General features: G+C 42.1%; 1 protein-coding gene across 1 annotated transcript; it reads right to left on the bottom strand.

The window, feature by feature from the left end:
- Positions 1-269: 269 nt before the first annotated feature.
- On the bottom strand, positions 270-18,646 carry ppp4r4 (protein phosphatase 4, regulatory subunit 4). Its single transcript, XM_070925951.1, has 25 exons — positions 18,539-18,646; positions 14,691-14,764; positions 13,754-13,856; positions 13,464-13,611; positions 12,306-12,379; positions 11,141-11,247; positions 10,600-10,707; positions 10,391-10,512; positions 10,064-10,186; positions 7,595-7,737; positions 7,380-7,499; positions 6,874-6,951; positions 6,391-6,474; positions 6,028-6,201; positions 5,817-5,922; positions 5,418-5,565; positions 5,177-5,321; positions 4,587-4,625; positions 4,411-4,482; positions 4,269-4,332; positions 3,983-4,060; positions 2,969-3,059; positions 2,268-2,329; positions 1,650-2,124; positions 270-315 (listed from the first exon to the last, which is right to left on the bottom strand). Exons 1-25 carry the CDS (start codon positions 18,644-18,646, stop codon positions 270-272), a joined length of 2,892 nt encoding a protein of 963 aa, XP_070782052.1.
- Positions 18,647-24,578: the final 5,932 nt, after the last annotated feature.

Raw genomic sequence — 24,578 nt, 5'->3', positions numbered from 1 at the left:
CTGATCCAATCAGGTGACAGGATGAGATCATTAGAATACACAGTGCTCAGAAAATAAAAGCAGCTCAGTAGATACAAATAGAAGTCAAGACTCTATTGTCTCTGTTTGTTAGTGACTGGAAGGAAGAGATGGTGTCCTGTTGCATTCTGGGTAATATTCTGAAGGGTTTACTCGTCCTTTAACTCGTGAAGCTGCTGTTTGAATGGAAACCGCTCCCTGACTGCTGATTGGCTGATGGCCTGGTAAAAGGTATGATGACGACATCATCTTCAGTCTCGCCCTGACTGGACGCTGAAAGAGTTCGACTTCCTGTTTCTGTAGATAAAGAACAATCAGCACATAAATAATTTCTTAGAACTGAAAACACAGTTAACTTTACAATCTGCTGATAAATCTGACTTTTCTGTCCTGAAGAGATGCAAAACCCAGGCTTAAACCAGAATAAATAAAGCAGGATGAAGTCTGGCTTCAACAATAACAGGGTTAGAACAGGGTCAAAACTGGATTAAACAAGGCGAATCTGGCACTAAAACTGGTTAAAGATAGGACTTAAACCAAGGCAAAGCTGAGGCTAAAATAGGCCTAAACCAGGTTTAAACCAGAATAAAGTCAGAACTCAACAATAACAGGGCTAAAGCAGGATTAAACAAGGACGGTCTATGGCTAAAACTGGGTAAAAATAGGGCACAACAAAAGCAGCAACAGGGCAAAATGGGGTTAATACAGGGTTAGACCAGGCCTAAGCTAGCCCTGAAGCAGACATAAAGGAAACTAGGTTATGGCCTGGGATAAATCTAGGGCTGAGATTGGGTAAAAGTAGGGCTAAACTAAGGCAAGGCTGGGGCTACAAAAGGCCCAAACCAGGTTTAAACCAGAATAAAATCTGGGCTAAGAAATAACAGGGAAAAAGTGGGACAATTCAGATGGGATGAAACCTGGATCAAACAAGCCTTGAAGTAGCAATAACACAAACCAGGTTAAAGAAAAGGTTAAAACAGGCTCAAATCTAATATAGGGCTAAAACAGGTAAAAAGTAAAAAGCTAAACTAAGGCAAAAGCAGATTTAAACATGTCTGAACTAAACAACAAGTGGGCTAAATTTGGATAATCCAGGGTTTACATAGTGCTAAACCAGGACCAAGCTAGCCCTGAAGCAGCAATTAGACCATGTTAAAACTCAGGTTAAATCAGGTTCAAAACTGAATTAAACAAGGGGAATCTAGGACTTAACTAAGGCAAACCAGAGTTAAAACAGGCCTAAATCGGAAGGCTAATCTCTGACTAAAACTGGGTAAAAGTATGGCTAAACTAAGGCACAACCAGGGTTAATTCAGGCCTAAACCAGAAAAAAGGTCTGGGCTAAACAATGACAGGGCTAAATGGGGACAGGCATAAACCAGGCTTAAACAGGGTTACATCTGGACAAGATTAATAAACTGTTATGTGGAACAACCAAAGATCAAAACATGAGGTCGATGTTGGCTCTTAAATTTATACATTTATAAAAAACCCTATTGCACCTTATATGATTACACTCCTAGACCTGGTCTGAGGGCTCGTTGAGTTATAAACTTTAAAATAACATAAAAAACATGTGGGATCATTAACTCGTAGGGTTGTACTACCCGAACAATTTAGGAAGAACTCACATTGACAGCTTTCTGGACTGGCTGTCCTTCACCCCGCAGCCCCGGTCCATTGTTTTACAGCGCTGGTCCAAGGTACTGGTCCTATGGTCTCTCTGGTCTAGGGCACTGGTCCTATGGTCTCTCTGGTCCATAGTACTGGTTCTGTGGTCTCTCTGGTCTGTAGTGCTGGTTCTGTGGTCTCTCTGGTCAATGGTACTGGTTCTATGGTCCAAGGTACTGGTTCTGTGGTCCATTGTACCGGTTCTCTGCTCCATCATATTGTTCCTGTGGTCCATATTACTGCTTCTGTGGTCCAGTGTACTGGTTCTATGATCTCTCTGGTCGAGGGTGCTGATCCTGTGGTCCATAGTACTGCTTCTGTGGTCCAGTGTACTGGCCCTGTCCAGGAGGCTGGTGGTGTTGCTGCGGATCAGGACCGGCATGGAGGGGGTGGACTGGGTTGCCATAGTGAAGTGGGCAGTCCTCAAGGAGTCGTCTATAACACACAAGTGATGTATGAATAAAGACATCACATGGAGTGTCCTCCCTAGCTGTGATGGTCTTGCAGTTCCGAAAACTACTACCTGAATGTAGACAAAACCAGTGTTAAATATGCAAGTGTATGTAAGGAGGTGGTACCTTTGCTTGATAACATGGAGGACTTCCCAGGCCCAGATGTGCTGCTCAGCTCTTTCACTTTCCTGAAACACAGACCCAAAAAACAGAACATTAAGAACACCTGAACCTGGTTTTTGTCTAATTTTTGATGAAGGCCAAGAGGACAAGGAACATGACCATCAAGAATGAGGTGAAGAGGCTTTAGAAGGAGGCAGCAAAGTTTTCACGAAATAAAATTTCTGTTCAATTGTTGAAGAAAGGTTCCTGGAGGATCCAGAGGTGTTCCCAGACCTGATGGCATATCTTATGGGTATGTTCTGGTCTGACCCAGGGCCCACCATCTCATTCTTTCAGTCACCATCCAGAGACCAGTGCCACAGCTGAGGACTGGAATAGAGATCCACTGGTGAATCTGGAGCTTCACCTTCAGGATCAGCTCCCTCTGAACCACAATGGTCCAGCACAACATCTGTGGTACCATTCTGTCTGTGAATCTCAATATCCATTTTAACCTCACTTCTGAAGAAGACCCTGAGATAACTGTTGGGTCTCTGTAATAATATTATAAAGAGTACGGTCTAGACCTGCTCTATATGTAAAGTGTGATGAGAGGACATTTGTTGTGATTTGGTGCTATATAAATCAAATTGAATTGAAAATACTTAAACTTGAAGCTGGTGCTAAGTGGCTGTTTAAAGCGAAGGAAGGCCAGTGGTTCTTACAGAGGTCTGTCTGAGTTGACAGCTTTGGACGTTGTTGGCTGACTGCTGAGGGACCGACTCCGTGACAGTTTGGCCTTCCTCATTTCTTTACCTGTAAGAAAAAGAAACATCATCATCATGGTTTGTGTTCCACAAATGATATGATTCACCTCGATGTTCTTAACACTTTGCTTACATGAGATTCTCAATTTTCACGGTGAGATTTGAGCCTGAAAACATCCACTCTGGTCATGTATGTCCACCAAGAATATACAGATAATGTTGTGTCTCATTCCCAAACTGTTTCAAACTATATAAATCTCCCAACACACGCGTGTTTGAGCTACACAAAGTGAATTTCATTTTGTGTCACCTGCAGGACATAATGCTGTGTTAATTTCTACAATATTTAAAGCTGCACTAACTGATGTTTTTATTGTTTCAGCAGAAACAAGAAAATACAACATTAACATGTCGCCACCTTCAAACAGCTGCTTTTTTCCACATCCAGCAATTATAGAACAACATGATCCTTCATGTGGAGTCGTGTTTGTGTCTCCTGATGAAGGAAGTCCAGTCTTCTCTCTCTGTTAGCTTTGTTTTTGGTCTCTACCACCTCCTGAGGGAAATATCTGTCTCATTAGCTGCTAAATGCTGCACTATGTTCAGCAGCTTGCCTCTAACTCTGTCTATCTGCTGTCTGCTGCTGAGCAGCTCGTGGTCATTGGCTTCCTACAGCTTTGTCTCCGAACACGATGCTATGAGAGCTGAGAGTGAACCGGAACAGATAAACAAGGAGCTGAAAGTCACTATAAAGACTCAGCTGATGATTCAGAGACACCAACACACTGTCATTTGATACATTCTTATAGCTTGTGTATCGATTGTAGCTTTAATGAAAAATGCATTGAAAAAGCCTCCAACAAGACTAAAGATAAGAAGTTTGTGTCCAAAGTTCACAGGTAGAACAATTTCTCAGTGGCTACATCTACAAACACAGTCGCAGCTCATCTTCATTCATAGTTTTTGTCTTACCAGAGGAGGACAAGGCGGCTCCAGACGAGGACACAGACATGGATTTGGTAGCAGATAGACTGGTCTTACTGTCTCTTCCTGTCAAAGAAAGACAGTTTACAGGCTGGACCGCAGTGCAGAAACACACTGATTAATAAACTGACCAGTAATACGAGTTAAATTATACAAAACTTTTACTCCTCCTTCACAACTACAACAAACCCTCATACTCCATATTGAAAGGATATCAGCAAAGTTTCTGTGAATCATTTTATGCAAAAATAAAACATGACAGTTTTTCACTCACGTTTTCTCTCTGTATGTTTTTCAGAGGTTGGTTTCCCTTCAATCTGCTGGCGCTCCAGCTGTTCCTGACAAGAGAGGAGACGTCATTAAAACAAAACACAAAGTGATTGAGACTGAAGATGATCTGTCAGGTTCAGACTCACCATCTCCAGCAGCAGATTCTCCTCCTTTTCCTTCTTCTGGTCCAGTAAATCCCTCTCCTGCCTCTTGTGAAACTGCAAAGACACAACATACCAGATGTAGGCACATGGAGGTTACAGGAGTAAAACGAAATACTCAGCTGTGATTTATTCCACAGTTATGAAAACAAGCTACTTACAGGCTCTGTGAGGTCCAGTTTGTCCAGTTCCAACACTGTCTGAAAAACATTATGAACACAGTTAATCCATCATTGATTATTATACTTGTCTCTGTAGACTAGATTGATCTTAGACCTACAGAGTCTCTGTACAGAGGGTTTAGACTGGTTTCTGTTGATTAGATTAATCTTAGACATACAGAGTCTCCTGACAGTGAGTGTAGACCGGTTGATGTTGATTAGATTAATGTTAGACCTACAAAGTCTTTTGACAGAGGGTCTAGACTGGTCTCTGTAAGTCTCTATTAATCTTAGACCTACATTGTTTCCTGACAGTCGGTCTGGACTGGTCTCTGTAGACTAGATTGATCTTAGACCAAATTGTTTCCTGACAGTGGGTCTGGACTGGTCTCTGTAGACTAGATTTATCTTAGAGCTACATTGTTTCCTGACAGTGGGTCTGGACTGGTCTCTGAAGACTAGACTGATCTTAAACCTACATTGTCTCCTGACAGTGGGTCTGGACTGGTCTCTGTAGACTAGATTGATCTTAGACCTACATTGTTTCCTGACAGTGGGTCTGGACTGGTCTCAGGTAGTGAAGATGTTACCTTGCGGATGGTGGCCACCACATCTTTGTCTTTTTCTCTGCAGAGAAGTTTCTGGACGCAGAAGTCGAGCTGCTGCAGCAGTTGTTTGTCAGCTGGCAGGCGGAGCGACGAACGCAGTCTGGGCAACAACTGGCACAGCTTGTACCTGTCAGACAGGTGAACAGGCACACAGGTGTGTTACATCTGATGTCAAAGAGACAGATTTTACCTGCCTCACTGGACACAACACTGTCAGAGCTACCTGACGTTGGCGACAGGGTCATGGACCAGCTCCAACGCAGGGATCAGGAAGTGTTTGTTGAAGTATTTTCTGGAGAAAATCTCAGTGGCCATTTCACAAACATCGAGGAATCGCAGACGGTTCCAGTAGCTCCGCCCCTGAGCCAGGTCTAAAGATAAGAAACACAATGTGAGGAACCATCAGCGCTTTGTTTGATTCTGCTGTGGTCACACTGTTTTTTCATAATTTCTCAAACTGACAACAGTCTTCTGCCTCATAGCTTAGACAGGAAGTTCAGGTTTTTGTGATGGATTTAAAAAGCCTTTTTAAAATACATCACACTGAGGTAACTGGTGTCACCTGTTCATATGTCAGTTCACATTCAAGGCACCTGAGACTGAAGGACCACAGTATTCTGACCTTGGATCAGTCGATCCATCATCTCCTGACGCTGCTCCTGTTTGCGGTTGTAACGCAGGAATGTGCAGAACGTCCGAGCTGCCTCCTTCTGAACTGGCAAAACCTTCTGCAACGACAACAACCAGAGGGGAAGTTACCTGTCTGTTCACCTGGTTTACCTGTTGTATTGTGTCATGTCTTGTTGTGTTGTATCGTGTCTTGTAGTGCTGACGTTGGTGGTGAGGATGATAAAGATGCGAGGGGAAAAGCTCTGGTGCAGCAGTTCTCCAGGGAGCAGTCTGGCCAGGCAGCTGTAACGCTGCAGCAGCTTCTCATGCAGCCGCCAACGCAGGGAACATCCAACCTTCTGCTCTGCTAACAGCAGAGCCGACAGCAGCTCTGGGAACTGATAGGAGAACCACAGGAACCCGAGGAGACAATAGAACCAACATCAGAGAGGCAACAGGGGAAAGAAAGACAAAATATCAGAGAGGTACCACAAAGAAAGAGAAAAAACACCAGAAGAACTACAGGAGCATAATTAACCCAGGTTAAACTCAGAACTAGTTTTAGTGTTCGAGGTTTGTTTCCCCACCTTGTTGTCCAGTGCTAGGTTCTCTCCTCTGGAAAGAACTGCTTCCAAAGTTTCTTCCAGGTGATTCATTAGAGCATCCAACACCTCAACAAAAACAATTAAAGCTTCAGCATGTACAACTAACACATACAAAACTAAAATCTGAATAACTCTATCTGAAATAAAAAAGCTACATGTTCTGAGGAATTTACTGAATGTTTGGTACATTGTGTGGCATTGATCTATGTATTCCTTCAAGTGTGCAAGATAATATCAGTACGCAAAGCAAGCACACCAATAAAAAAAAAGTACAAAACTAACTGGATAAAATAATCAACAAAGGATAAAAAGACAAGGGTCTGTTTGCTTTCCAACTACAAATCATTTCAAAACCAAAAACTAAATCCAGAAAACCGCATGTAAACAACGTCCACACCATAATGCAACATGCAGCCATGCATCCTGATTGGTTAAGCAGTGTTTTTGGTGGACGTCGACTCTCACCTCCAGAGTGTCATCCTGCAGCAGAGCCAGGAGCTCTTTGTGGACTAGCTGGACGTTTGAACCAAGCAGCTTCACCACCTGACAGGAAGAGGCGGGGCCAATCATGCAACATCAGAGAAGACAGATTTTCAAGTGTGTGTAGTCTGCAAATCTACTGTCAGAGAACTTTAAAATTCAACAGCTGAACAATTTCTGAGCTTTTTCAATTTTTATCTTTTATCATTCTTTTTAAATGTTGTAGCTTTATTTCCCCAACGAGATGCAGAACCTAAGGAGGGTAATGTCTGTGCGCAGACAGATACCTCAACAGCTACTTCCCTTCAATGTCCTGATCTCATTCCTGCTCCACAGAAGATGAAACCTAGATGTTAATGACCCCATGATCGTTCCTCTAGTGCCACCCTCAGGACAAACATTACATTTTTAGCTCCACTACTGGTAAGTCTCTAAGAATAGATAAATCATAAGGATGTTGTTTGTCCATGTGGCTGTAGCTGTTATCTGACCTGGTGGAAACTGGCTGCAGCACTTCGTCGAACGCTGACCTCTGGGTCACAACAAAGACTGGAGAAAGATGGGTAGAGCTCTGACAGGAAATGAGCCAAGTCAGCAAACACCACCATGGCCTGTAGACAGAGAGAAAGTGGGAAATAACATCAACCATCTGGAGGACTGAAGATTGAACTGAAGCTCTGCTGAGTGTGTCTATTTCTATGTGTACCGGCAGGTTGTAGCAGCAGTTGCAGCGGATCAGCGTTGACTCGTTGTTGCCATCAGTCTGGTTTCCTTCAGTCTGCAGACCAGCGACACACAGCACCTTAAACCTCTGCAGCAACCGGCCCTTCTGCTCATCTGAGAGAGAGCCTGAAACACAACGACAACTTATCAGAAACACAATGACTCATCAAACCTGAGGTCACCATACCGACACTCTCTACAACTTGACTGCACCGTCAGACTATGTTCATGAAAACCCCAAACTGAATCTAAGACAGAAACAACCCTGGTGGAGTCCAACACACACTGAGAATATGTTTGACTTCCTGCTGAGAACACAGACACAGCTCTCACTGTGGTTATACAGGGACTGAATGACTCGTAGTAACAGCACTTCTGGCCTCCTGATAGCTGGTCTACTGTTTCAGGAGTCCCCTGGGTAACCAAACCTAACAGGATTCTTGATGCTCCTTCACCACCAGTTTTCACGTTCCCAGTTCACCCTCACTAAATGTTTGGGTTTGTAAGGTCTTTTCAGCAGCGTTCCCACCCCCGATCCTGACCCCCAAGTGTCTGTGATTTGCTGAAACAACGACAAAGTTGATCATTGACCTTCGGCCTTATGTGTTACGGTACCAGGTACACTAATGAACCACATTATGCTCCAACATGGTTTTCTTCATGGAAAATCCATGACAAGCACAGGGGGCCATAACAAAATACCATTCAGATTCAGGTCAGACAGGCTGTTCCTCCCAATCACCCCCTCCAAGTTTCTCCATCATTGGCCATGTGAGCGTTGAAGTTCTTCAGCAGAACTATGGAGTCCCTAGGTGGTTTCTCTCCAGGACTCCACCCAGAGACTACTATATTATACTCTGAACTGCTGTTCAGTGCATAAACTCAGACAACAGTCAAAGACTTCCTCTCAGAGGCCCTCAGTTGCATAGAGGTACACCCTCTCATTCTCCAGGCAAAACTCTGACACAGCAGCACACATCCAGGAGTCTATAAGTATCCTCATACCTGCCTGGTTCCTCTCACCATGGGCAACTCTGGAAAAGGAGACAATCCAGCCCCTTTTCAGAAGTTTGGTTCCAGACCCAGGGCTGTGTCTTGCTGTGAGTTTTTGTATGCTGGGCTCAGAACGCCAAGGCCCACGCCTTCACCTGCCACCCAACTGCACCCGATCCTTGTGTCTGGCAGACTGGGCCTCATGGTTATAGACCCAGCAACCAGGCACTCCTTGACAAGCCCCCCCTACCAGTCCTGGCTCCAGAAGAGGGCCCTGGTCTCCCTTAACTGGGCGAGGTAGCTTTTTCCTGAAGTTGGTTCACTCTTCTCTCGCTCTCAAAAAACTGATCCACAAGGCCAGTGACATTGTTGGGGTGGAGCTGGACTCTCTGACAGTGGTGTCAGAGAGGAGGATGCTGTCCAAGCTACGGGTCATCTTGGACAGACAGACTGATTCTGGACATATTTCACCTACCAGTGCAATACGTGTGTATATATATATATATATATATATATATATATACACACACACACACACACATATATACATATACAGTGTTATTGTATATATTTTTATTTTTTTTTTATTTTTCATGTAAATGTTGTAAATGTATATCTTTTATTTTAATTTTTTATATCTTTATTTGTATATACTTCTCATCTCTAAATTTATGCTACTTTTCTACTCTTGAATGGGAGCACATGTAACTGTGTAATTTCCCCCCGGGGATCAATAAATTTCTGATTCATCTGACCCCTCACCTGGGACCAGAGACCACGCCAGGAGCTGTTTCCCCTGTCACCACAGCTCTCAGGATCATGGTTTTGTACAAACCCCTCCACCAAGATAAGGTGGTGACTCTCTGAGAGGTGTTAGTCAATCGATCTTGGCCAGTTTTCCAGCTGTTTAGGAATAGTCGATTATTACTTACAACCAGGGTTTAAATCAGAATTTGGTATCTGTGCAGTTTTCCCACAGGATTTAGTGAGACTGTGTTTGGTGGACTGTGCTGTGACAAAGAAGAGATGAAGGTTATGCACTGTAACAGTCCAGCTGGGAGCAGAGGAGGCAGAAAAAAGGCAGTTCTCCATATGCTGACAGGCAGGAGGGAGAGCACATAAACCCCTGAACAGCTGATATCAATCACTGACAAAACATTCAGTACAGAAGCTCAGATGTTCAAGTTCTTACAACACCTCATTTATGTTATCTACAGCTACGAAGAAAACATGTTATTGTATTTATGACATGTTACTTTTTAAGACAGAGAAAGTGTAAAAATATATACATTGTTGTTTATACATTGTAGGTCTATGGACAGCCCGGACAACCCTGGCCTGATTTAACCACTGGTTAGAACTTTGAATATGAAATTCATCTATAAACAATATTTGAATTCACCACCTCAGTCTCATATGTATCTGCCACCTTTCACTTGACATCAGTGTTGAGTCTTACCTGCCAGTCCGCTGCAGAGCTTCCCAAACTGGAACGACAAAGACGCCACGACAGCTTCGTCTGCCTGTGATGACACCTCGCACACTGACATCACCAGGGGAACCACGACATGGAGTCTGTCATCTGAGAGAGGAGGAGCGGACTTTAAAAGTAGTGTTTATAGAGATCTGGACTGCTGCTGACAGAGGGCAACTGCACTTTAAATTGATTCAGGTCTACAAGTTAAGAAGGAAATATGTCCATGATATATATTTTTGTTTCTCACAGTCTGAGGAAACCTTAAACCATGCTGACTATTATTCACCACAGCTCTGCGTGATGACTCACCGCTTTCCATCATCTCCATCAGGTTGATTAGGGTGTCGAAGGCGGCGAGGCGGACGCTGCTCTCCTCGTCTTCAGCGAGCTCCACCAGTTCAGGGAGCAAGTCCGTCCTGGTGTCGTCCATCCTGAAGGAGCAACAGGAGACACACTGTCTCACCACAGCAGGATGTTTGATTTGTATTTAGTTTCATTCAGCATTTGATGATGTTTACCCGGTCGCTCTGGCAATGCTCTCCAGCTGACGGCACATACAGGCTCGGACTTCAAACTCCACGTCCTGACATAAAGAACGAACCAACGGCAGCAGCTCATTCTTCACTCTGACACAGAATACACTGCTGTTAGAATCAGACCAGGTCTACCAACACACCTGAGCTCAATATACAGAAATATAAACTATCACCTGCCTGGTTATTAATGTTATTAATTCAAATAAATAATAAGTGGCTAAGAATGTTATTAGACATTAGACATATCGTGTGTGTAGTACTACAGTGTACAGTGTGTACAGTATACAGTGTGTGTAGTACTACAGTGTACAGTGTGTATAGTATACAGTGTGTGTAGTACTACAGTGTATAGTGTATACAGTATAGTGTGTGTAGTACTACAGTGTGTATAGTATACAGTGTATGTAGTACTACAGTGCACAGTGTGTGTAATACTACAGTGTACAGTGTGTACAGTATACAGTTTGTGTAGTACTACAGTACACAGTGTACTACAGTATGTACATGCTGTGTTGCAGCTCACATGTGAGAATCAAACTTGCAGGCGACTTTCCCCAAAATGCGACAGCTGGCCAGACGAGCCTGAAGAGAGTGAGACAGCTGAGACTGATAGAGCAGAGGATTCAGCACCTGCAGAGACAAAGACAGGCAGACAGACAGACAGATGGGAACAGAGACAGGTAGATAGACACACTGGTAGAGTGAGTCTGTTGGGATTCAAACACCAGATTTAAGAAGCCTTGACCAGGGGAAAAGGTTGACAGAGAGGGTTAGGGTTAGAACAGAACAGAGTCCTGAGTCCTGAACTACGAAGCAGGTTCAACATACCCAGAACATCGTTTCGTTAGCTGGCTTCACTGAACCACATCATGCTAAGCAGTCTCACGATGGTGGTTATCAACTCGGTAAGTCAACCCAGGGTTTCTCAATCTAGCCATAAAAGGGGCGGGTTTGCAGCATCTGACCAATCACAAACATGGACTACTGGCAGCAGAGCAGCATATTTTACAACCGAAGAGCAAACTATAATATTAGAAAAGGAAGAAGAATTTAAACACATCATCCAGGCTAAAAGCAACACAGCTGCAGCTGCCAGATGCAGGAAGGACAGCTGGCAAACAATCACCACTGTGTGAATGAAGGCTTCTAATATCACTGCCCCATCATTAGGGCACGAGGAGATCTGACTGTGATTGCATTTGTGTGTTCGATTCAATTCATGTGTTGCTGAGATGTACTCTTATGGCGTGTTTGACAGTTTTAGTTTTATTCTGTCAGCTGCAGCCCCGGAGTGACAAATGGAGAAAATAAAACATAAATATAAAAACATGATTCAAAGTGGTGAGTAGGCTTACTTTCATGTCTTATAAGAACAAAAAGTACAGGCTTTAGTGCTTCAGTGATATCAGTATACAAAAGCACAATGAAATGCACACATAAGCCATTGCCTCCAACCAGAATCTATGTCTCTCATATAAAAAGCCCTCTGCCCTCCTAAGAGAACCTCTCACGATCCTTTATGATTGGTGATGCCGTTTTCCCAAAAAATTGGGTGGTCAGTGGGCGGTGCTTTTTTACACGTTGATCTGTTATCTCAAACATAACCTCCCTCAGAACTTTCTTCAACTCCTGCTTTGTAGTACAGGCCACAGGTGGAAGGTATCGATCAGTAACCGTGATGACTGTACCTCCTGTTTGATGGTCTCCTTGGGTAGAGCGTTGATGGCCGACAGCAGAGTCTCCAACCAGGCATTGCTCACCACTGTAAAACAAACATGGCATCAACATCAACATCAACGTCAACATCAACATCAACATCAACATCGTCAACATCAAGATCAACTTCAACATCAAGATCAACATCAACATCAACGTCAAAATGTCAACGTCAACATCAACGTCAACATCAAGACGTCAATGTCGACATCAACATCAAAGTCAGTCATGACGTCAGTGTCAACGTCAAAATCAACATCAATGTTAACGTCAGCGTCTACGTCTACGTCGACATCAACGTCAATGTCAACATTCAGGTGGTTCAGTTCAGTTCAGAGGCCTGTACTTCGAAGCAGGATTTGAGGTTAGCGAGGTACCTTCAGGGTTAACCCTGTGTTTTCAGGGTTACGACGGTGGTTCACTTCTTACCAGGGTACATTGCCATGGTAACTTATGCTGCACACCTAACCTGCTATGGAGCAGGTTATGTTCCAGATAACAGATCAACTCGTGTAAAAGCACCGCCTACTGACCAATCAACTCTCTTGGAAAATGTCATCTCCAAGCATAGAAGATCCTGTGAAGCTCGGGGCGGATCGTGAGAGGGTTACTTAGTGGGGCAGAGTGTTCAGAAACCAGCAAAGCCCTTTGGCTTTTCCTGACAGTGTTTTATATAAGAAATATAGATTCTGGTCGGAAGGAATGACTTATCTGTCACAGCCATTTCATTGTGCTTTTGTGTACCGATATCACCCTCCAGGAGAGACTGTGCCAGCTGTTCTTCCTGCAATTGGAAGCTGCAGCTGTGTTGCTTCTATCTTCTTCTTCTTTGGCTAATATTATAGTTAGATATTCAGTTGTAAAATATGCTGCTCTGCTGCCCATAGACGTGTCCATGTTTGTGATTGGTCAGATGCTGCAAACCCCTTTCATGTGAACGCACTTGTGGCTAGATTGTGAAACCCTGGGTTGACTTACCGAGTTGATAACCACCGTCGTGTGAGCACTCAGCGTGATGTAGTTGTTAGGCTTAGTGAAGCCATATAAGGAGAAGATATCCTGGATATGTTGAACTTGCTTTGTTGTACAGGCCTCTGGTATTGTTACATGTGTGGTTCAGGTATAGTTACCTGTGTCTCGGTGGTTCAGGTGCAGCAGGACAGTCTTCAGGATGGAGTAGGTGTGGGTGTGGATCAGGATGATGTCGTCCTGTAGGATGGTTAAAAATGACGCTGCTGCTGCTAGCTGGATTTCTGCTCCGGCTCCGTTCAGGACCTCCTGAATCAGAAAGACAGGACAAGTTTCGAATAACACATCTGAACTCACCTGTCATTTACCAGAGTGACTGTCCACATTTTGCCCACACTGACAGTACTGACAGCACTGACATACAGTCTGACTGATGTTACTGTGTACATACCCGGACCTTTGGTACGACCCGACGAAAAGTCTCCGCTGGATTCTGGCGAACAAGGCTTGGCAGGTTACTGATAACACTCGCTCTCTGCACCTCCTGACCCACACTGACAACATATAGAGCAAATACAGGGGGAAATATGTATTTTATATATATATATATATATATATATATATATATATATATATATAGTGAGCTGATTAAAAAAGAAGGATCTAAAATGAAACCCTGAGGGATCCCACAGCTGACACCTGGAGATAAATTCACCTGAATTGGGATCTGAATCAATGGTGTAAAATGCTGCACTCAGGTCCAGATACCTCTTGAATCTCCTGTGTACCCTGCTGTTGTTTGCACCTCATAGCTCTGTTTTCAGACAGATTCCTCAAGTGACATCAGTTCATATCCTGAGTTATCGCCACAGTCCAGTTTCTCTGGATCCTGCAGCTTCAATCCTAATTCTCTGGCAGGTTTCAGTATTTTAGTCCAGACATTAAATTAGTTCAGTGAACTAGTTTAGAGCCTCTGGGATCAGGCTGCTTGATGATTACCTGCAGTGTTTAATTAGCTTCAAAGTTTACTGGGTCAGAGGGAAGGAGGGCAGAGTGGAGGACTGAGCTGCTTCTCCACCAGAAACGTCTTCCTCCACATCAAACCCTGTTCAGTAGAAATCTTTCTACCAATAGCTTTTTTTATTCATTCTGGATTCTTCTTTTTTGTTCTTGACTCTAAACTGACTGTTTCCACAACCAAAATAACAACCTGAAACTAGAAACTAACCCTAACCCAGGTGCACTTTTCCTCTGTTTTACAACAATCACATTATCTACAAAGGTGTCACCTTCTACATCATGCTACATGGTGACCATCAGTAGACCTTATTACTGTTAGCACATTTCTAAAACTGTGGGTTAAACAGAAACAAGCACCCAGCTCTTACCTGAGCAGGTAGACAGCTCTCTCTATGTCATTCAGGTCTTCATCCACAGTCAGCTGATCGATCTCCTCCGCTGTCTGACAGGAAGCAACAAACACACTCAGAAACATCTTTTTGTTTAAGTGTATTTTCTTATGTAAATGCACTTTAACTAACTAACTAATAATTCATCTCATTAATAATTTCATTATGATAATTACACAGTTTCTAAAATCCTAATTATATCAACATTATTCATCAGCCCTCTACTTAAAGTAACAGTCACCTGTGACACCACAGCAAAGTTCAGGTGTGTTTTAATGTGAAGAGAGACTCTTTATTCAAACAAACACTCATATGTTTGTACTTCTATACCTGTGAGGACCCTTACTGACATAATGCATTCCCTAACTGCTAACTTTAACCATCACATCTACACAAACATCTAACTCTAAACTGAACCTGAATCTGATTCTAATCTGAACAGTCAAACCATCGAGACCCCTCATAGTTAAAGGGTTAAAATAATCCACAATGTCCCCAATTCCAGTCTGGCCCAGGGAGCTCCATTTTCTGTCATCTCTCTATTGTCTGTAATAAAGGCAACCCCCCCCCCCCCCAAATACTTTAAAACCCTCAAACAGCCCTTTAAAGGTCCAGTACAAAGTGAGGACTGGACAAAATGTCCTCACAAAGACAGACACACAAGAGCACACAAAGTTGTTTCCATCACTTAAAGGGAAATTGCACAGACGTTAATTACCTAAGGCTGACCCTAACCTTAGACCAAGCTGACCTAAGACCAAGCTTTAACCTTACACCAGGCTAACCTAACACAAAGCTGACCTTAAACCAAGCTTTAATCAGAATCAGAAATACTTTATTGATCCCCAGTCTGGCCCGGGGAGCTTAATTTTCTGTCATCTTTCTACTGTCTGTAATAAAGGCAAATCCCCCGTCCCCAAATACTTTAAAACCCTCAAACAGCCCTTTAAAGGTCCAGCATAAAGTGAGGACTGGACAAAATGTCCTCACAAAGACAAACATACAAGAGCACACAAAGTTGTTTCCATCACTTAAATGGAAATTACACAGACGTTAATTACCTAAGGCTGACCCTAACCTTAGACCAAGCTAACCTAAGACCAAGCTAACCTTAGACCAAGCTTTAATCATAATCAGAAATACTTTATTTATCCCCGTGGGGAAATTACACAAGTTACAGGTGCTCTCATTCAAGAATAGAAAAGTAGCACACATTTAGAAATGAGAAGTATGTATAAATATAAGATATAAAAAATAAAATATATACATTTACAATATCTACGTGAAAAATAAAAGTAAACAATATATACAATAACAATGTATATGTATGTATGTGTGTGTGTGTATATATATATGCATTGCACTGGTGAAATATAAATAGAGAATAAAGAACAAATAATGAGGTAGTACACGACATATGAAATAGGCCCAGAATCAGTCAGTTTATTCTGAGTGTCTGACACACAGAGGGTGAAGTTGATGTTTGATGGCCACAGGCAGGAATGATTTCCTATGGCGCTCAGTTGTACATTTGGGAGGAATGAGTCTCCCACTGAAGGTGCTCTTGTGTTTGACCAGTACGTCATGGGGAGGATGTGAGACATTGTCCAAGATGACCCGTCGCTGGACAGCATCCTCCTCTCTGCCACCACTGTCAGAGAGTCCAGCTCCACCCCCACAACATCACTGGCCTTGGAGATCAGTTTATTGAGTCTGTTGGAGTCTGCCACCCTCAGCCTGCTGCCCCAGCATGCAACAGCATAGAGGATAGCACTTGCCACCTTAGACTCATAGAACATCCTCAGCATAGTCTGGCAGATGTTGAAGGACTTCTGAAGCGTCTGAGGTCCTTCAACATCTGCCGGACTATGCTGAGGATGTCTTATGACCTAAGACCAAGCTAACCTTAGACCAAGCTTTAGCCTTAAACCAAGCTTTAACCTTAGACCAAGCTAACCTTAGACCAAGCTAACCTAAGACCAAGCTTTGACCTTAGACCAAGCCTTAACCTCAGAACAAACTTTAACCTTGAAATTCAATGTTTGCTGACGATACCACTGTGTACACCATTAACTAATGTTGGTAATTTCAATAATACATTGAAGAATTAACTAAATTAGATTTTAAATTTAGTCAAGTTTTATATCTAAAGAATCTACAAGTAAAGGTTTGTTCCAGGCAGTTCCTTTTGAAAACTAAATAAATACAAAAGGATTCCTTTGATTGTTTTTGGACGATTATATTGTTTTATCTGTCATTCGATTTAAATTCTTTTGCTGTTTTAACGTTTTGTGCTTCTGATGTAACTTTATTGTTTATTTATGAAGTGAAGTGTAAACATTGTTGAATATATATATTTTATTTGTATTTGGACCTCAGGAGGAGTCGCTGTTGCCAAGGTAACAACAAATGGGGATCCAACAATAAACAGTTCTCTGTGGGTACTAACCTTCTGTTTGTCCCCAGAAGGGAGGAGAGTCCCCACAATGTCACTGAGTGATCACATTATGTCCCCACAACGTTTGTAATCCACACACACATACACACAGAGTCACAGTTGATTGGATGGATTCAGACTGTGTGTGTGTTTCTGTGTGTGGGAGGAGATGGAGGTGTGTGACTGCGTCGTCATGACGTCGGGGTTTCTCCCATAAGAGGACCCCCAGGCTCCGCCCCTCACATCGTCATCAACATCATCGTGAAGCCCCGCCCCCCATCGCCCCCACAGTTACAAGTATGAACAGAAGATAGAAGTAAAGGGAGAAGAATAGTGTGTGTCTCATTAAACTCTGAACTTTATTATGAGTAAGTCACAGTTTTGACTTCAAATGTTATATAACTAAATATGCAACAGTCAAAGTTTATAGAAACATCCTGAAGTATTTTGAATTCATAGTGAAAAAGTGATCAGCTCCATCAGGACTGTGAGTGTAGTTTCATCACATCTGATTGACTTGAAATAAAAGTGCCTGCTGGAGAGTTGTGATGTAATTGGCAGCACCTGGACGCCCCGCCCACTTCAGACACAAGTCTGTTTTCACTTTTGAAGAAAATTGAGTTCATGTGTGACAACATATTTTCATTGATGAACTCAAAATAAATTTAACTTTAGTATTTAGTAATAATTCACATTATACACACTATAGCAGATCTAAGTGTTTATTAACAACTTTATATGTTATCTAATAAATGCTGCTCCTGTTTATATGAATGACAATAAAACAAAGCTGTAATAATATAAAATATGTCAAATACTGCACAATAATAAACACTTAAACACATCCTTATATATACTTGATCTGAAACTGATAACACTGAGTGACTTTTAGACATTTATTGATTATCAGAATAGATTATTTGATTCAGGTCTAACAGCATCTATTCATTAAGTCATTTGTTACAACTTATAAACTGGTCAGAAAGTGATACCAAAACTGATATATTGATTAATAATGAACAGATTTACTAGATGAATCCCATTATGACTGGATGTAGATGAAGAGGAGATCCTCAGCTGAACGCTGCTGTACTACAAACACTCTGTCTGTCTGTCTGTCTCACTGCAGACAGACAGACAGACAGACAGAAACTGCGTCATGCTGCGCAGATAGCGGGTCTCCCCTCTGCTTCCTGCATGGAGGCTGCTGATATTCCTCACACTGACTCATACAACAGGTCACATTATCACCGTCATCATCATCATCATCTCTTCACAAGTCACACACATCAGAACATGTGTTCAACACATGACCACCTTCATCTGTCTGACTCTAGAAACAGCTTCATATTCATATTAATCAGATGAGAGGATGAAATGTTGGAAATACCTTGAGACTCCTGCGGATCGGCCTCTCGATGAAGGCGAGTTCCTGCAGATCCTCCAGCTGTCCGTACAGCATGCTGGACTGGTTCAGAGTCATTCTGCTGGAGAACATCTGCTCACTGGAAATGTCCCAGTTTGGTACTGGTTGTTAGTGGGAGAACAGGCGGCGGATCTCAGTACCAACCATCCCTGATGAGAGGAGGAGAGAGGGATGGGGGGGGGGCTGTCACTAACCGTTTCCAAGGAGATCCCTGCTCGATCTGTGCGGGGCGGAACGTCACGCCAGACTCCGTTCAAAATTTAAATGATGAAATGATAATTTAATAATAATTTAATCTTCACTCACCTCCGAATGAAGCAATTTGCCAGAGATTCACAGTAAAATACTTCTCAAATCAATGTGTTTCTATTCGGCGCCCACTGAGTCCTACGAGCTGCGATTATTTCAGTAAAATCTCCTCTTTTCTGAGGGACATCTGTTGAATAGAATATCCCAGTCGAGTTACTATGATAGCAGGGAACAGACCCCACAGCCAGCCGCTGTCAGTGACCATCAGCTGAACCAAAGCCAAATCCGCTCTCTCCTACGCGGAGGAAACGTTAAGCCAGATTCCGTTACAAAATGTAACGTTTTAACGCTTATTTCCTCACTAATCAACCCAGGAATCTGTTAAAGCTTATAACTGAAGGTTATCAGATGGATTTTCATTTCGGCTGATCTTCAGTACATCAAACAGCACATATTAAAAAAAAAAAAAAAAAAAATCCTCCCATTCGGTCCTGTGCGTAAGGAACGTCAAGCCAGACTCGCATTGCAGAATTTCTTTACTATTTAATAGAATAACAATCTGAAAATCCTTTAACATCAGACATTTAACAAATCAGCACGATATCCTCTGTATATCGACGCACCCCAAGCACAGCAACAAACACTAATTTAAATAAAATCCCGACCTACTACACCCTTTTCAACTGCTCTGTCCGGTATGGTAGGACCGTCACGCCGAGCTGCGTTAAAATGTTAGCGCTATAATGCGTCTGTGCTCATTTGTAAACTTTGCAATCCGTAAGACCTTAAAAATTATGTTTTAGAAACCCGTACGACCCACTCATTTCGGCCTCCACCGAGTACACCAACAAACAGTTATTTTAATAAAATGTCCATCTTTCTGAACCTAGGTCCGTCTAGTCGCTCCCACACGGAGGGCGGTACCGAACAGTATCAAACATTATAGAAGTTGAGAGTTCATTCGTATGTAAAGCTTTTTGGTGAATTTTCTCAAAACAGATTTTACCACAAGATCTTAAAGGACGTTTTACACGTCATCTGACCTCCTGCAGTTGATAATAAACCTGGATGGATTGGGAATCAGTAGAATGGTCAGAAATTTGAATGAAGGTTTATGAAAGAGCAGTAAGTCCGAAGCTGATGTTTGTGTGTTTTTATATATTTGACTGACCTGCTGAAGGACCGGAACCGGGCTGAAACTGGACCGGAACCGGGTGATCGGCAGCGCAGGGCGGGCTAGTTGGAGGCTAAGGCCCTGCATTGCAGCAGTTAAACCGGTTTCCATGGAAACGAATGGATGTAAGTGACCAAACTCATTCACAAAGTCCAGTTTATATACAGTACATGACTGCGTGTCAGTGATTAACCACATTTTAGTGCTTTTATATTTATGTTCATATAAAAAAACAAATAATATATATGTTTGTATTTCAGTGTGTTTATAAGCAGATCATCTCTAACTGTAGATATACACAATTGGACTTCATTCATTATAACACACAGTGTAAGGACCTGATACAGAGCCTTTAGGTTTCACACAGACGTTTTAAATAACTGCATCAAAATACAATTAGTAAATCTCCTCAGAGGATGAACCCTTTATATTTGAATGACTCCATGATCTTTCCTCTAGCGCCACCCTCAGGACAAACTTAAAATCAAGGGTCTGGTTCGTATTTAACACAATCATATTTTCTCAGAGTTCATTTGATTTTTTTTCTAAATGGTTCTATTTCATTAATTATTTCAACAACTTACAACCTTTCCATCTGAAAAGTACTGAACAGCTAAAGATGTTATTTATATTTTGGTTCATGTATTTAGAGGCAGCACGATTACTGTTGTAGTTGTAAGAGGGGCTTAATTATTTTAAGAGTTGATTTTTTTAAATTTTATTATTGACTTATTTAAAGCTCAGTTAGAGATAAATACATGTCAGTTATTGGCTTTGTATGAAAGTGGTGTTTTGGGTGGGAGGAGATTACAGAGAGTACAGTACTTGTACTAAGTTATATTCCACTGCCTTTAGCCTGTTAGAATGAGACAGGAAGTTGGTCAGTTTGGTCTCTTTGGTCTCAGCCATTGGGCGACAGAGTTGGCTGACAGCATGACTTGAACACAGATCTATTGCAGACACAGACGTCTCCGCTGAAAACTGATAGAGGTCTGCATCCTGGCTGGACCTTTCACAGGTAGGACTAAATATGGGTTTCATGAATTGTCCTGATGCAGGTTTTACGTCATTCAGTGATGCAGAAATAAACTCCAGACTTAAGTTCAGCAGCATCTTGTTTGCTCACAGCTCCACTAAAATACTGTATACATTTTAAAACTTACATTAATAAATGATCACTGGGGCAGTTGACCTCAGTCAGCAGATGACAAACTTTCTGAAACTCACCCAATTTGTCAGATGAAGAATAGTGGAGGGACAGTAACATCACAGGTTAAACAGAACTAGAGAGGGTCGAGGCCAACTACATCTATTTATAGTTTATGATTTGAAAGTAGATGATCATATAAATGTCATTAATCTTCATCAATATCTTGGCCAAATTCAGTTCAGTTTGTGTTTAAGACACATTGGAAATGTAAAAAACCCTCCAGATTCCAGTTTCTGCAGGACAGATCATCAGCTCTCAGTGTGAATATTTTGGCTTCAGGACAGAGAAAAGAAACACAGCTGACCTCCAAGGCTTCCAGTCACAGTCACTGATCTCACATTAACCAGCAGGTTCAGCCAAATATAAAGAGGTCGACCTTAAATGACCTGCTGCTGTTTACATGCTGAGTTATTTAACCCAGTAGATCTAATGTGAAACTCAGGTGCTTGATATCAGTCCCACAGACACTTCAGAGTTTCTTTCTCCACCATTAGATCCAACATGGCCTGTCTGTGAGGTGAGTCTGGATGACTACAGCGTTTACAGTCACCTGTCTGATGAAGAGCTGGTACAGATCTGTCACAAATCAGAAGGAACCCACACGCAGAATAGCAGACAGAGACGAGGGTAGCCCAATCAAAATGTCTTTACTAACTTGTTTGCAAGGTACAGACAATTCCAGGGTCAAATTCAAACCTTCGAGGAAATCAGGCAGAGGTACTGTCATGTTTCGTCATTTATGTTAAGTTACCGTTTTTGTCTCGTTTAGTCATGTTGTCTTGTCATTTCCTGTTTTATTTTGTAGTAACTGTGTTCCCTCTCGTTTCAGACCACTTGACTTCCTGCCCTCGTGTTTCCCGCCTTTGTGATTGTCAGCCCCGCCCTGATTGTTTCCACCTGTGTTCACTCACCTCTTGTTTAAATAGTCTGCGTCTCCCTTTGTCTTGTGCCAATTCGTGTTGTCCTTTACGCCATGATTACCAGCTGTAAGTCCGGGTCTTGTTTCCCTGTTAGTTTCTGTGTGAGTTGGTTCAGTGTTCTTGTTATTTTGTTCACTTTTGCTGTCTAGATTTTCCCAGTTTTGTTCCTCCACTTGTAGGAGTGATTTTCTGTTGTCTACTTTGTTAGTTTTAGCTCCTTTGTTTTGTCGCATTTTTGTATTAGTGTTTTTCCTCCGTTTTCTAGGAGTGATTTTGATTTATTACTTTGTAGAGATGTCTTGCCTGGTCAAGCTTATTTCTTTATCATTAAAGACTCTTTATTTTTACTTTGAGTCGTGTGTGTGGGTTCATTTTTGGGGTTCATCTCCACTCAGGCCCCCCACCAGTCCAGTGCTCATTCACCTGAAAGCTCCTGTTATCTGGTGGTCACAACACCGCAGCTTGGTGTAGGGAGTACTTGCAGGGCTAGTTGGTGGACTGCTGTAGCTAACCAGTAACCCTGACATTGTGTTCTACATTGAACACCATTTTGATCAATTGTTGAAGTTGAAGGAAAACCTCTTTGACTCACCACGTAGTAAAATGTCGGTGAACCTGGATGGTGTCTTTATAGTGACTAACTGTGACCTCTGACCTGTGTCTCTGAAATATAACTAATATAACATCAAAGCCTCTTTAAATCATTGAAACATAATTTAGTTATATAATTATATAATGTGTCTATTTCCTATTTCCATTTTTTGAAACTTCCTGGTGCTCAGCTCTGACCTTCTTTGCTCACTTTCACTCAGCAGCTGAATCTAAGAATAACACACACACACACACACACAGTTAACTCTAAATGTAACCAGGTTAGAAGTAGTCATCTGATTGGTTGGGTAGTTTATCAGTTTACTCACAAATCAGACAGTTAGTGACTGTTTAAGTTCAGTGTGTAGTAAATAAAAATAAAATATAGCAACAAACTTTTCAAAACAAAGGTACAAAGTGCTTTTCATGATTGAACCAGGATTAAAACAGTAACAACAATAATATCTGATATAAACAACAATTATAGTAAAACAGACGAAACATTGTGGAATAAACCAGTTCTCTCTTTGTCAGAGTGACTGGAATAATGACCAACATGGGTTGGTAACTAAACTGGTTTATTACAACATTACAATGAAACTTTATATGTTCAGAGGTTGAGACTGATCTCGGATTCACCCTTGAAATATTAACTCTAGAAAGGCCTGTGATTAACCTGAGGCAGACCAGGGATTAACCAGGGTCAGATCACATAGAAATCTTGGACAGACCAGATATTCATCCTGGCCAGATTAACCTGAGAAAGATCTGAGATTAATCCTGGAAGGATCTGGGATTTATCTGGGACAGATTTAAAATGAATCCTGACGTGGATAAACTCTAGACAGGTATAACTGGGACACCTCTGGGATTAACTTGAGACAGATCTGATGCTGACTCAGGGTAGATCTGGGATTCATTCTGGAATAGAACATTACATGTGAACCTTGGATAGATGAAGGATTAACTTTAAACCTTAACCCTTGTACAATTTCCCCCCAGGGATCAATAAAGAATTTCTAATTCTGATTCAGATTCTGATTAAACAAAGTAGGAATTCATTTGAGACTGATGTGATATTAATGCAGTTTATTAAACACCTAGTCATTATTTCACATAAAACATGTTTTTTTGTGTTTTATGTGTTTGAAAACACTGAACAAAGTCTGCCAATCAGAATCAGAAATCAGAATCAAATCCAAACTTTATTGATTCCCGGGGGGAAATTCCACATACACATATACACTGTCGAGTTGCAGGTTCAGATAAATCTGCTTGTAACATTAGAGTCAGTATCAGAGTTCAGCTGGTCAACAAGCTCTGACTGCAGGTCCTTAAAATAAATCCCAAGTATCCGCCGCTCCAAACCCTCCTCCAAAGCCCCCTCCGAACCCTCCTCCAAACCCCCCTCCAAAGCCCCCTCTGAACCCTCCTCCAAGCCCCCCTCAAACCCTCCTCTAAAACCCCTCCAAACCACACCCAAAACCCTCCTCCAATCCTTAGCCACAGTGTCTTATGCAGCCTCCATTACAGACAGACAGCAGAACCACGGACAGACAGACAGAAAGACAGACAACGCTGGATTTGGACACCAGAAAGAGGTGAGTACTTTTTGTGTTGCTTGTTACTGTCAGTGCTGCTGTCTGTAAAAGTTTTGTTGGATGTTTGTTTCAGTGCTGCTGTCTATAAAGTTTTGTTGGATGTTTGTTTCAGTACTGCTGTCTATAAAGTTTTGTTGGATGTTTCTGTCAGTGCTGCTGTCTATAAAGTTTTGTTGGATGTTTGTTTCTGTCAGTGCTGCTGTCTATAAAGTTTTGTTGGATGTTTTACCAGTTTAGTTAGTTTGTAGAAATGAAACCA

The sequence above is a fragment of the Enoplosus armatus genome, chromosome 19 (assembly GCF_043641665.1).
Source record: "Enoplosus armatus isolate fEnoArm2 chromosome 19, fEnoArm2.hap1, whole genome shotgun sequence".
Lineage (NCBI taxonomy): Eukaryota > Metazoa > Chordata > Actinopteri > Centrarchiformes > Enoplosidae > Enoplosus > Enoplosus armatus.
The sequence above is the reverse complement of the archived record's forward strand: the minus strand, read 5'-3'. Positions and strand labels throughout refer to the sequence as shown.